Below are 13,779 nucleotides of genomic sequence, written 5' to 3'. Positions count from 1 at the left end.
TCATAGTACACGAATATACCTCATTTGTATTTTTCTCATAAATCTAAAATGTATTTTATCGGATGTTGAATGCATCGCTAAATCTCCACAGGCAAGAGCAGAAAAAGGGAAGAATTTACATAATATAAACCCATATATGTCCCAGTTCTCTCTCTCTCTCTTTCTGATTGATTTCTTTATCTGAGGGAAGCAGAAGACATGCTCTGTTTGCTCTCACAGTGGCCGGCAAGAAAACAGAGAAAGACACTTATTAAAAAGGTCATCTCACAGAGGGTTAAAATAGCAGGCCACATATCTCTCCTGAGGGACGAGCTGTGCTTCTCCTCTAGTGAAGGACACAAGAAAAGGTGTTTCTCTAGGGAGCGGGCCAGTAATGAAAGTATGACCACTAGGATGACAGCACAGTGTGCACTGTGCTATTCAAATGCCTCCAGCACAGCAGCAGTATAGGAGAATAAAATTGACACTGGCAAGGTAAGCCGTTGTGAAACCAAACTACCTTTGAATTAAACTCAGTACTGGTGCCATTGTCCTTATTTACATTAAAAGACAGTAAGGGCTACTATTAGTGTACATTTTCTTACATGCCATTACACTGTCATGTATCTCAACTATTAACATGTGTGTGCGGCCCAAAAGAAAACCCACACTGAGGACCAACCATAGGTGTCTCTTTCCCGCAACATAATCGCTAACCATGCGACCCGGAGCAGACAATGGAAGACTGAGACTGTTGCGAGACAAAGCTAGCGGAAAGAGAGAGGCCTACGGAATAAAAGGCTGCCTCCTAACTCGTCTCTCTCCTGCCTCCTCCCCTGGGCAGCCTAAAGCCCTGACGGCAGGATGCTGATCCCAACACGGAAACCTGATCCGCAGCCATCCTGGAGCCTGGAGGGGGGCCGCGCCCACCTCCCCCATCTACCCCCACACCCAGCCCCCCTGAGCCCCTGGAGCCCCTCCAGTCCTGCCCCAGAGTTAGATGACCACTTTGGGGGAGCACTCCTCCAGCCCCAGCCTCTCCAACCCTCTCCACTCTCGGTTCTCCAGAGAAGCATTCTTCCAGCCCTGCCTTGTCTTCCACCCCAGCCTGTACTCGAACAGTGGAAGTCTACCTCCAGGGGAGCATTCCTACAGCCCTGCCCCAGTCTCTGGAGACACATTCCTGCAGCACTCTCCCTCCTCTCGCCTCTTCTCTCTCCCAGGCTATCTCTTGCCTTCCTCTGCAGTCCAGCATTAGCACGATCGATAGCACCGATCGCATCGGGGACACGAGGCAATCCATACCCCCGTGCTCCCTTAGCGCACTGCAGTGGTCACGGCTTAAGTGCATGGAGAGGTGTTAAACTTCAGCCAGACGGTGGGGAGACAATGGCAGCCATTGATCAGGGTGACATGTTATACATCTCTCTCTCTCTTGTCTGTTGGGCGTGGTCTAGTAGGCCGAGGTACAGTATGCTACAGCACCAGGGTTTGTTCTTTAAACTGTAGATCGTGTTGTTAGGTTTAGTTACCAAGGGATAGTGAGACGGTGGGTATGGGTACTCATTTGTTTGTGGTGTGCATGTGCCTTAGAGCTGGGACGATACACCGAAGATTCCCGACACCGACATTGCCATTTTGCTTACGTCTGTAATTTTCTGTGATTTTTCTACACAACATTCCTGTAGATTGTTTCTAAAACTATTATTTGGTCAACAGTGATAGCCTATGCATTATGTTGATCCCTGCTATGAAAGTATCTGCCTGTCCCTGTTTTGCTGTCGGCTGCTGACTCTCACTCCCTCTCCCCACTGTGCGCAAGGAGGATGGAGAGATGCATTCTGTGAAGCACAAAGCATTACCGTTGCTCAAAATGCTATTGTGGGAAAAATAGGGTTTTCAAAGAAACTACTGTTGTTCTAGTTACAGAGAGGAGAGTCACAGCTTTCTAGGAGTAGATCATGTATTTCTCACCTTTAATATTGAGTTCATGGCACCACTTTTCAACCAGAGTAGGCTGTAGTTAGTATGATGCATGGAGCCAGTTGCAGTGAATAGTACATCAAGTAGCCAAGGCCTAGCGCTGGGAAGTTTTTCTATGACATTAGCCTACATTTAGTGATAGATTAATCGATAAGCCTACTTGGCAATCTAGCAAGAATATAATATTTAGAGTTAGCAATCTAGCTAAGTGTTTTGAGTTCCCTCTTCCTCAGGTGGTGACTAATATAGCCTATAGCCCAATTTGCACAAAGATGTCTGCAAATTCTCTGAAGAGCCAACAATACATCTGATAATTCTGGATCCTGTTTGGACAGGTTGCACATCAAAATATCAATCAATCATTTCCTGAATATGTTCAATGAAATAGCTTACATTTTGAACCATCTCCATTAGAGGTCGACCGATTATGATTTTTCAACGCCGATACAGTTGCCGATTATTGGAGGACCAAAAAAAGGCGATACCGATTTATCGGACAATTTTTTAAATGTATTTGTAATAATGACAATTACAACGATACTGAATGAACACTTATTTTAACTGAATATAATACATCAATAAAATCAATTTAGCCTCAAATAAATAATGAAACATGTTCAATATGGTTTAAATAATGCAAAAACAAAGTGTTGGAGAAGAAAGTAAAAGTGCAATATGTGCCATGTAAGAAAGCTAACGTTTAAGTCCCTTGCTCAGAACATGAGAACATATGAAAGCTGGTGGTTCCTCTTCAATATTCGCAGGTAAGAAGTTTTAGGTTGTAGTTATTATAGGAATTATAGGACTATTTCTCTCTATACGATTTGTATTTCATATACTTTTGACTATTGGATGTTCTTATAGGCACTTTAGTATTGCCAGTGTAACAGTATAGCTTAAACAGCGCAGTGCTTAAAGCATGCAAAACGCACGAAAGTGCTGTTTAAATGAATGCTTACGAACCTGCTGGTGCCTACCATCGCTCAGTCAGACTGCTCTATCAAATCATAAACTTCATTATAACATAATAACACACAGAAATATGTCTAAATTTGCTGTTACATTGCACAACCTTCAATGTTATATCATAATTACGTAAAATTCAGGCAAATTAGTTTGCAATGAGCCAGGCGGCCCAAACTGTTGCATATACCCTGACTCTGCGTACCTCTAATCTCTATTGTCTAACTTGGCACTGGAAAATATTATCTAGAGCCCTGCAATTAATGTAAAGCAACTGTCCATAAAAAATGGTTGTATTGGTTTTCATCAAGCTAAAGAGTAACATATATCGCTATATAACTTTTTGTCCATATCAGCCAGCTCTAGCACCTCACCCCAAAATAATTTATCACTGATTTATAGTTAGTGCAAAAAATTGACAATTTATTGTGATATGGATTTGTTTTCCATACTGCCCAGCTCTAATGTGCCTGCATGGGTATTATACATATCTGTCTGCATGCATTCTGAAATCTCCTCAAGTAGACAGTACATGGTAAATATTTACTAAGCTAACTATACTGAACAAAAATATCAATGAAACAAGCAACAATTTCAAAGATTTTACTGAGTTTCAAATCACATCAAATCAAATTGTATCGGTCGAATACACATATTTAGCAGATGTTATTGCGGGTGTAGCGGAACGATAAAAAAAAAGTTAATGTTCATATGAGGAAATCAGTCAATTCAAATAAATGCATTAGGCTATAATCTATGGATTTCACGTAACTGGGAATACAGATATGCATCTGCTGGTCACAGATACCTTAAAATAAATGAGCCTCACAATGAGTCTCAGCTTCTCGTCATAGTATTTCTGTGCGTTCATATTTCTGTGCATTCACATTGCCATCAAAAAATGCAATAGTGTTCATTGGGGCGGCAGGTAGCCTGGTGGTTAGAGAATTGGACTAGTAAGGTTGCAAGATCAAATCCCTGAGCTGACAAGGTCAAAATCTGTCGTTCTGCCCCTGAACAAGGCAGTTAACCTGCTATTCCTAGGCCTTCATTGAAAATAAGAATTTGTTCATAACTGACTTGCCTCGTTAAATAAAGGTATAAAATGAATTGTCCATAGCTTATGCCTGCCCATACCATAACTCCACCGCCACCATGTTGACATCAGTAAACCACTCGCCCACGTGTGGCCAGTTGGATGTACTGTCAAATTCTCTAAAATGATGTTGGATGTGCCTTATGATAAAGAAATGAACATACAATTCCCTGGCAACAGCTCTGGTGGACATTCCTGCTATCAGCATGCCAATTGCACACCCTCTCAAAACTTGTGGGATTGTGTTGTGTGACAAAAACTGTACATTTTAGAGTGCCATTTTATTGTCCCAGCACAAGGTGCACCTGTTTAATCAGCTTCTTGATATGCCACATCTGTCAGGTTGATGGATTATCTCGGCAAAGGAGAAACGTTCACTAACAGGGATGTAAACAAATGTATGTACACAATTTGAGAGAAATAAGCTTTGTGCGTATGGAACATTTCTGTGATCTATTATTTCAGCTCATGAAATATGGGACCAACACAAACGAATAAGAACATCTACTGCAACAAAAATTTCTACATTTTCCACAAAATCTCATTCTCAATATCAGGATTGGGTCCAGTCAAGCTCTGAATGGGTTTCCTAAAAATAAAACCTAAAAAAGTGATTTGTAGAAGTGGAGGATTCAGTAGGTGCTGGTTGTTGATTAGAATGTGGGTTTAATAAAGAATCCATCTGTGAGCTGAGAGTCGATGTAAAGCTGATTCATTGGTAATGGATGCCAGCCACATAGGAAGAAGACTCCCGACTGAAACACACACACACACACACACACACACACACACACACACACACACACACACACACACACACACACACACACACATACACACACACACACACATACACACACACACACACACACACACACACACAGAGTCTGCTGTATCTCAAAGTGTATTTTTCCTCTCCCTCTGTGTTTGAATACCTATAGAGTGGTCGTGCATAATGCTCAGGTTTTACAAGGGTTCTTAGCCAAACTGCAGCATTCCAGCATTCAGCAATTAAGTCTTATTTGTTCGTGAGATTGACATTAATAAAGGCCTTTGCTTAATTCTAGGATAAATAATATGCCTGAGTTGTTCATTGTGACCGCGTCTAGATAATGTAAGATTCTGTCTATAAGTCAGAACATGCTTGACTATTGTCTTGCTCAAAATGCTAAAAAGAAAAATCTGAAAACATTTCAAAGCACTTTAAAGGTGCCCCTAGAAATATACCTCCCTTTGTTCCCAATCAAATCATAATAGGAAAAAGGTAAGGTATCAAACAAATCAAAGAGCTATTAGAAATTGGCAATACTGTTAGAAGTCAATGGTACAGCATGAGCTTCTTTCCTACTCTACCTTTAATGAAATGGCCTTTGTGCAATGATTTCATATGTATGCCAAATATAATGTGCTGGAATCAATATTTGTTTGATGGATTGCTGGGTGTATTGAGAGGAGACGGCTGAGGGCTCCACTCAAGTCAGGAAAGTCATAATTTGCAAGTGCACATTCAACAGATTTCCACACCTTTTCAAAAGTAGGCTAGGCCCTCTCTCCGATACACTTTGCTTGATTGGCTTCCTGCTTGTGAAGCAGTGCACACATAAACACATATACTGACACACATACGCTACCGTTCAAAAGTTTGTGGTCACTTAGAAATGTCCTTGTTTTTGAAAGAAAAGCACATTTTTTTCCCATTAAAATAACATCAAATCGATCAGAAATACAGTGTAGACATTGTTAATGTTGTAAATAACTATTATAGCTGGAAACGGCTGATTTTTAATGGAATATCTACATTGACATACAAAGGCCAATTATCAACAACCATCACTCCTGTGATGTGCTTTTCTTTCAAAAACACGGACATTTCTAAGTGATCCCAAACTTTTGAACGGTAGCGTACATCTATGCGCCCACACACGTGAGCAAGACACTGTCCATTCAGTGAGACAGGCTTCCTGCTAATGGAAAATCTTTGTAACACTCATATGGGATATCTTACTGGTTGTTTGGAAATCTGAGATCACTCTGAAGCAGTCCTGCCCTATAATTTGCGGTTGGCTGGTTACGGATTGCAAAATATGAAATCAAACTATGTCTGTGTATAAACAGAGAAGAGTATATCCTCTGTGTATAAACAGAGGAGAGTATATATTGCTGTCTGATAGGACAATGTTTACTGTAGACCCCCTCTTACAATGAAACTCCTAACATAAAGTAAGTCTTCCTCTTCACATGAACTTATCTTCATCTTCATTCTGTTTACTTTCTAGCCTGTCTTGTTAAGAGAAAAACTAAGTGATCTCTCCCAAAAATGACAAGAAGAAATTTGTGTCAGACTGTTTTTCTCATCATGGGACAGGACGGTACAGGAGGGTACAGGACGGTATAGCACAGTACAGCAAGGGACAGGACAGTACACGACAGGACGGTACAGGATGGGACAGGACGGTACAGGAAGGTACAGCACAGAACAGCACGGGACAGGACAGTACACAATAGGGCGGAACAGGACAGGATGGTACAGGACGGTACAGGATGGGACAGGACGGTACAGCACAGTACAGCACGGGACAGGACGGTACACGACAGGACGGGACAGGACGGTACAGGACGGTAAAGGGACAGGACGGTAAAGGGACAGGACGGTAAAGGGACAGGACGGTACAAGGACAGGACGGTAAAGGGACAAGATGGTAAAAGGACAGGACGGTAAAGGGACAGGATGGTAAAGGGACAGGACGGTAAAGGGACAGGACGGTAATGGGACAGGATGGTACAGGACGGTAAAGGGACAGGACGGTAAAGGGACAGGACGGTAAAGGGACAGGACGGTACAAGGTCAGGACGGTAAAGGGACAGGATGGTAAAAGGACAGGACGGTAAAGGGACAGGATGGTAAAGGGACAGGACGGTAAAGGGACAGGATGGTAAAAGGACAGGACGGTAAAGGGACAGGACGGTAAAGGGACAGGATGGTAAAAGTACAGGACGGTAAAGGAACAGGACGGTAAAGAGACAGGACGGTAAAGGGACAGGATGGTAAAGGGACAGGACGGTAAAGGGACAGGACGGTAAAGGGACAGGACGGTACAGGGACAGGACGGTAAAGGAACAGGACGGTAAAGAGACAGGACGGTAAAGGGACAGGACGGTAAAGGGACAGGACGGTAAAGGGACAGGACGGTAAAGGGACAGGACGGTAAAGGGACAGGACGGTACAGGGACAGGACGGTAAAGGGACAGGACGGTATAGGACAGGACGATACAGAGTGGTAAAGGGACAGGGTAAAGGAGAACACCAAGTCCGTGAGAATCACATGGAGGAAACCTTCAGCAGCTCATATCATTAGTTCTCTGAGCCACCTTGTCAGAGTATTTATAGCAGTGTTCTGTTTATCCATCTCAGGTTCAATGACACAGTCTGCCAATGGCACCCTTCCTTCTCTCGTCTTCCTCCCAGGGTCCCAGTAGACATGGACGATGCCTCCACACTAAGAGGAGAGACCTCACTATAGTAGGGATCCACTTACCAAGGAGGTCTGGTTACAGTGAGACCTCAATGACATTGGCTTTGACTATTGGCGAATATGACTGTGTGGCTTGGTGGAGTATGTAGTAGAGTGTGTGGCGTGGTGTAGTGGGGTGCCTAAATACTCAAATGATCAGTACGGTAAGAGGAAGTGTGGGTGTGTGCATACATACACATTGTGTTGTGTGTCTGTGTAGTAACGGAAAAGGAGAATGGAAACTATCCATATAATGCATGCAAAAAAAATTGAGTTTTTGTGAATGTGTCATACTGGAAATCCACCTATTTCATGGTATGCAATGTTCATCTAAGGTAGACTAGTGCTGCAGTCAATTACAGGCTGTGTGGTGAAGTACCCAGCTCACTATGGATTCCTATGGTTTTCTCCAGTGGGAAGACTAGATTGGGAGAGATAGAACTGACTGGTGGAGAGGGAAGGGAAGCTCGGTGGGCTGAGCGTTGTTTACCTGTCAGCTGGCATTGATTAATCTTATGTTCGGTGAGATCACTCAGCGACTCGAACACCTGCTGGCAGCTGTCGCAGCTGTGCAGCGCGGCCTCCTCGTCCTCCTCCTCCTCGCCTTCCTCTGGAGAGAGAAGCCTCTTCCTCAAACGCCTGGACCCGGCCTCAGCCTCACCATCCTCCAGTCCGCTCTCGAGGGCGCACTCTGGATCTGTTGGAGTCACAGGAAACAACACAACACCACACAGTTAGTTGAGTGACCCGGAGTGGAGAGGAGAGGCTACCTCTGGGTGACAATAAAAACAATCTCTAGAGTCCAGTTTTAATAAAACATTAATAAAAAGTGTAATAAAGATGGAGGTTCCTTTTGGAATACTGTAACTCAAGCATAACATATCGAGTACGGACACACACACACACTGACATGGAAACACACTGACATGGACACACTCACACTCACCCGCCGGCCACCACCGTACGCACACAGGCACACACACACACCACTATGTTATTAAAAATGGTTTGATGTTGTGTTTGTCCTCAAAGTACAGTGTTCGAAACTAGCCGGATGGGAATATGTGTTGTTAATACATCCAGGATTGCACGCGTTGCAGGTTCTTCAAAATTTGAGAGTTCCACATGAGAACGCTGAACTGCATCACTCTGGATGTGTCAAAGGAGACAGGAAACTACCCATGTAATCTAGACTTCCAACCTGGAAATGTAGGCAAATTATGAGAAAGAGAGAGAGAGGGAGAGAGAGAGAGAAGCAACACACAGGACTGAGATTAGTGTGTGTTACGCTGTTGTCACAACACACATCTCTGAATTATTCAGCCTTGCTCGCAGGCAGCCGCGGGTCACACACATCAATATTCTTCAATCCATCTGCAGTTTTGTCTCTTGTTGGCTTTGTGCTATAGTAGTGCCAGGGGTGGGCCGACTACCGTGAACCAAGACCTACCAGTCTACGAACCAGGACTACAAACTATGTAAACCCAGGGAGACAGACAGACAGACAGACAGCACCAAGGTCCAAGTGATACTACTACACTCTTACAACAACACAACAAACCCTGCATCGCATGCTAATTCATCTTAAACATCTCCATTTAGAGAACAGTAAAAAACAAAACACATATGGTAAACTGGTGGGATAATATCAGCAGCATCTTTCAGATTCAGCAGGCAGCATTGCCTGCAGTCCATTCTCTCTCTCCCCTGCTGTGTCTCTCCCATTTCAATACAATAAGGCTGATTACAAAGCCATACTCACAATTAAACAATCATGGCCCCACCGGTCTAACTCCCAAAGCTTTCTGGGTAGTGGAAGGAGCCCTTCCTACATTGACTGGCAGCCATTTTGAGTCCCACTGCCAGTTCTCTTCGAACATTGCCTGAAACCTCTTGAGGGAACATTATGAGCAGGACTGCCTAGCATACAGTTAAGACCGCTTAAGGACATGGGGTGGGTAGGAAGTAGTGCATTAACGTGTCTGTGGCACTGTGTTGGCATGAAGCCGGGCTGTACATATGTGGGCTACATGTTGGCCGGCCATTTTAAAGTCTTTCTCTGGTCGGTCTGTGGGGTGCTCTTAACAGTGTGAAATTCCTCGGAGAAGAGGCGTTCCAAAACTCATCAAGGCCACCCAGGATTTTTCCTTCCCCCCTCCCTCCACTCCACTCGCGGCCAAGTATCGATGTAACATCACACCCACCATTGTCCTTCCCTCTTGGCGACGGAGGCTTTCGGAACATGCCCTCTAAAAATATCAGCGCTATAGTCCCCGCTGGGACCACCACAGAACAGAACAGAAGGTGTTTCAAGAAAATGAAAATCCCAACCCAATCCTCGCAGATGCAGGCCTCGCTGGGCTCTCTAAGGGGAATGCTGCTTTTGACTGAGGCCAAACGCCACACAATATACACTCATGATTCATCCATACTCACAGGCCCAGCAGCAGCAGCAGAGAACGACTCCAAATGTGCCACAAAAAACTATCTAAGAAACGTCAAGGTTTTTCACAGGCACCAGAAAGTCAAGTGAAATTTCACTTATTTTTGTTGAAGACTCAATCAACGGAAGCCTTTATGACACACACATATACGCAGAGCATTCGGAAAGTATCCAGCCTTTTCCCACATTTTGTTACGTTACAGCCTTATTCTAAAATGGATTTGAAAAATGTTTTACTCATCAATCTACACACAATACCCCATAATGACGAAGCATAAACAGGTGGAAATGTTTGCAAATGTATTAAACTTTAAAAAAAATTGAATATCACATTCAGACCCTTTGTTCAGTAGTTTTTTGAAGCACCGTTAGTAGTGATTACAGCCTAGAGTCTTCTTGGGTATGACGCTACAATGATCTCTCTGTACTTTGCTCCGTTCATCTTTCCTCGATCCTGGCTGGTCTCCCAGTCCCCGTCGCTGAAAAATATCCCCACAGCATGATTCTGCCACCACCATGCTTCACTGTTGGAATGGTGCCAGGTCTCCTCCAGAACTGATGCTTGGCATTCAGGCCAAAGAGTTCAATCTTGGTTGCATCAGACCAGAGAAGAATGAGGCCTCCCGAGTGGTGCAGTGGTCTAAGGCACTACATCGCAGTGCTAGCTTCTGGGTTTGAGTCCAGGCTCTGTCGCAGCCGACCGGGAGACCCACAATTGGCCCAGCATCGCCCGGGTTAGGGGAGGGTTTGGCCGGGCAGGGATGTCCACGATATTGGGAGGAGAAAAACATTTTTTTTAATTTTTTTTTTATAAATAAAAAATGAAAGGACCAGATAATCTTGTTTCTCATGGTCTGAGAGTCCATAAGGTGCCTTTTGGCAAACTCTAAGCGGGCTGTTTGATGCCTTTTACTAAGGAGTGGCTTCCATCTGGCCAATACTATAAAGGGCTGATTGGTGGAGTGCTGCAGAGATGGTTGTCCTGTCAGAGTGACCATCTGATTCTTGGTCACCTCCCCGACCAAGGCCCTTCTCCCCCGACCCGGATGACCAACTCTTCTTATCTGATATTTTCAAAAAAGTCAACTTATTCTTTGGGTTGCTGATTCAAGAAATCACAGCAAAAGGCTAAAAACGCAACTAAAATAACTTATAAAAACATAAGCATTTCCCCCTGAACACCACTAATGTCAAACCAGTGTCCTGTGGATCTAAGCCGGAATCATGGCTTTCTGTACATGAGACTGACCCCACATACCCCCCCTTTAAACTGGTGTTGTTTGGGTAAAGTGCTGAACGTGTGGGGGGGGGGGCTCACAGTTTACAGGCCTACCACCACACCACGTCAATACTAAGGATCCTGAGCCTGTCTGGGTCTTTCTGGGTCTCCTACAGCAAACTGGGTTACACAATACCGTCGGTGGTACGCCAAATAAAAATGTGATTCACATTTTCAAACAATCCATTTATATTTTCCAGCGTGGCTATACATTTGGGTGAGGTTTTTTTCTCGATTGAGTAGCCTCGTTTCACTGCCAAAAATGTTTATTTAACAATCTAGTGTTCAGCGAAATAACAACACAATGTTAACTAAATAAAGTTAGCCTAGTCAAATAATTAACATCCAATCACATTAACCGTTCCTCTCTGGCGGGAATTCCACTAACGGTCCGTATGTAGCCAAACGTAGCTGCTGCTCATGTTGGTATGTGTACTGATGGCACAAAAGCCATGACAGGGAGACATAGTGGAGTGGTTTAAAAAAGTTGACAAGTTTAAAAAAAAATCTAATCAAATCAACTTTTGTCACATACACATGGTTAGCAGATGTTAATGTGAGTGTAGCGAAATGCTTGTGCTTCTAGTTCCGACCATGCAGTAATATCTAGCAAGTAATCTAACAATTTCACAACAACTACCTTATACACAAAAGTGTAAAGGAATGAATAAGAATATGTACGTAAAAATATATATGGATGAGTGATGACCGAACGGCATAGGCAAGATGCCGTATAGAGTACAGTATATACATATGAGATGAGTAGTGTAGGGTATGTAAACATTATATCAAGTGGCAATGTTTAAAGTGACTACTGATACATGTATTACATGCAAATTTTAATTATTGAAGTGGCTAGAGATTGAGTCAGTATTTTGGCAGCAGCGACTCAATGTTAGTGATGGCTGTTTAACAGTCTGATGGCCGTGAGATAGAAGCTGTTTTTCAGTCTCTTGGTCCCAGCTTTGATGCATCTGTACTGACCTCGCCTTCTGGATGATAACAGGTTGAACAGGCAGTGACTCGGGTGGTTGTTGTCCTTGATGATTTGTTTGGCCTTGTGACATCGGGTGGTGTAGGTGTCCTGGAGGGCAGGTAGTTTGCCCCCGGTAATGCATTGCGCAGACCTCACTACCCTCATGGCCACTCAGTCATGGGTGAGCAGAGAGTACAGGAGAAGGTTGAGAATGCACCCTTGTGGGGCCCCAGTGTTGAGGATCAGCGGGGTGAAGATGTTGTTTTCTACCCTCACCACCTGGGGGCGACCCTTCAGGAAGTCCAGGACCCAGTTGCACAGGGCGGGGTCAAGATCCAGGGTCTCAAGCTTAATGACGAGTTTGGAGGGTACTATGGTGTTAAATACTGAGCTGTAGTCGATGAACAGCATTCTTACATAGGTATTCTTCTTGTCCAGATGGGTTAGGGCAGTGTGATTGCGATTGCGGCGTCTGTGGACCTATTGGGGTGGTAAGCAAATTGGAGTGAGTCTAGGGTGTCAGGTAGGGTGGAGGTGAAATGACTAGTCTCTCAAAGCTCTTCATGATGATGGAGGTGAACAGCAGACTGGGATAGGGATTGATTGAATATGTCCGTAAACACACCAGCCAGCTGGTCTGCGCATGCTCTGAGGAAGCGTCTAGGGATGCCATCGGGGCCGGCAGCCTTGCAAGGGTAAACACGTTTAAATGCTTTACTCACGTTGGCTGCGGTGAAGGAGAGCTTGCAGGTTTTGGTAGTGGGCCGTGTCGTTGGCACTGTATTGTCATCAAAGCAAGCAAAGAAGTTGTTTAGTTTGTCTGGGAGCAGGACATTGTGGTCCGCGACGGGGCTGGTTTTCTTTTTATAGTCCGTAATTGACTGTAGACCCTGCCACATACCCCTCGTGTCTGAGCCGTTGAATTGCGACTCTAGTTTGTCTCTATACTGACGCTTAGCTTGTTTGATTGCCTTGCGGAGGGAATAGCTACACTGTTTGTATTCGGTCATGTTTCCGGTCGCCTTGCCCTGATTAAAAGCAGTGGTCCATGCCTTCAGTTTTGCACGAATGCTGCCATCAATCTACGGTTTCTGGTTGGGGAAGGTTTTAATAGTTGCTGTGGGTACAACATCACCGATGCAATTGCTAATACACTTACTGACAGAATCAGCGTATTCATCAATGTTATTGTCCGACGCTATGCAGAACATATCCAAATCCACGTGTCCACAATTGAGAGACGAGCTTAAAGTTTTCTTACTGACCATCATTTTCACTTGTCTAACCGTTTGCATGATGACGAGTTTCTCACACGACTGGCCTATCTGGGTGATGTTTTTTCTCGCCTGAATGATCTGAATCTAGGATTACAGGGACTCTCCGAAACTATATTCAATGTGCGGGACAAAATTGAGACTATGATTAAGAAGTTGGAGCTCTTCTCTGTCTGCATTAACAAGGACAACACACAGGTCTTTCCATCATTGTATGATTCTTCGTGTGCAAATGAACTCAAGCTTACGGACATTGTCAAATGTAATATGTAGC

The 13,779-nt window shown here is 44.1% G+C and overlaps 1 protein-coding gene across 8 annotated transcripts in view; it reads right to left on the bottom strand.

The window, feature by feature from the left end:
* Positions 1 to 13,779, bottom strand: part of LOC135513143 (zinc finger protein 521-like) — a 188,855-nt gene that overhangs the window by 149,257 nt on the left and 25,819 nt on the right. For all 8 annotated transcript variants that reach the window (XM_064935956.1, XM_064935895.1, XM_064935928.1 and 5 more), the window contains exon 3: positions 8,024 to 8,230. Coding sequence is in view for 7 of the 8 variants with exons in the window: in XM_064935895.1 (XP_064791967.1) it covers positions 8,024 to 8,230 (207 nt within the window). In the remaining variant the exon portion in view is untranslated. The remainder of the gene's footprint in view (positions 1 to 8,023; positions 8,231 to 13,779) is intronic.

This window comes from Oncorhynchus masou, chromosome 3, assembly GCF_036934945.1.
Source record: "Oncorhynchus masou masou isolate Uvic2021 chromosome 3, UVic_Omas_1.1, whole genome shotgun sequence".
Lineage (NCBI taxonomy): Eukaryota > Metazoa > Chordata > Actinopteri > Salmoniformes > Salmonidae > Oncorhynchus > Oncorhynchus masou.
The sequence above is the reverse complement of the archived record's forward strand: the minus strand, read 5'-3'. Positions and strand labels throughout refer to the sequence as shown.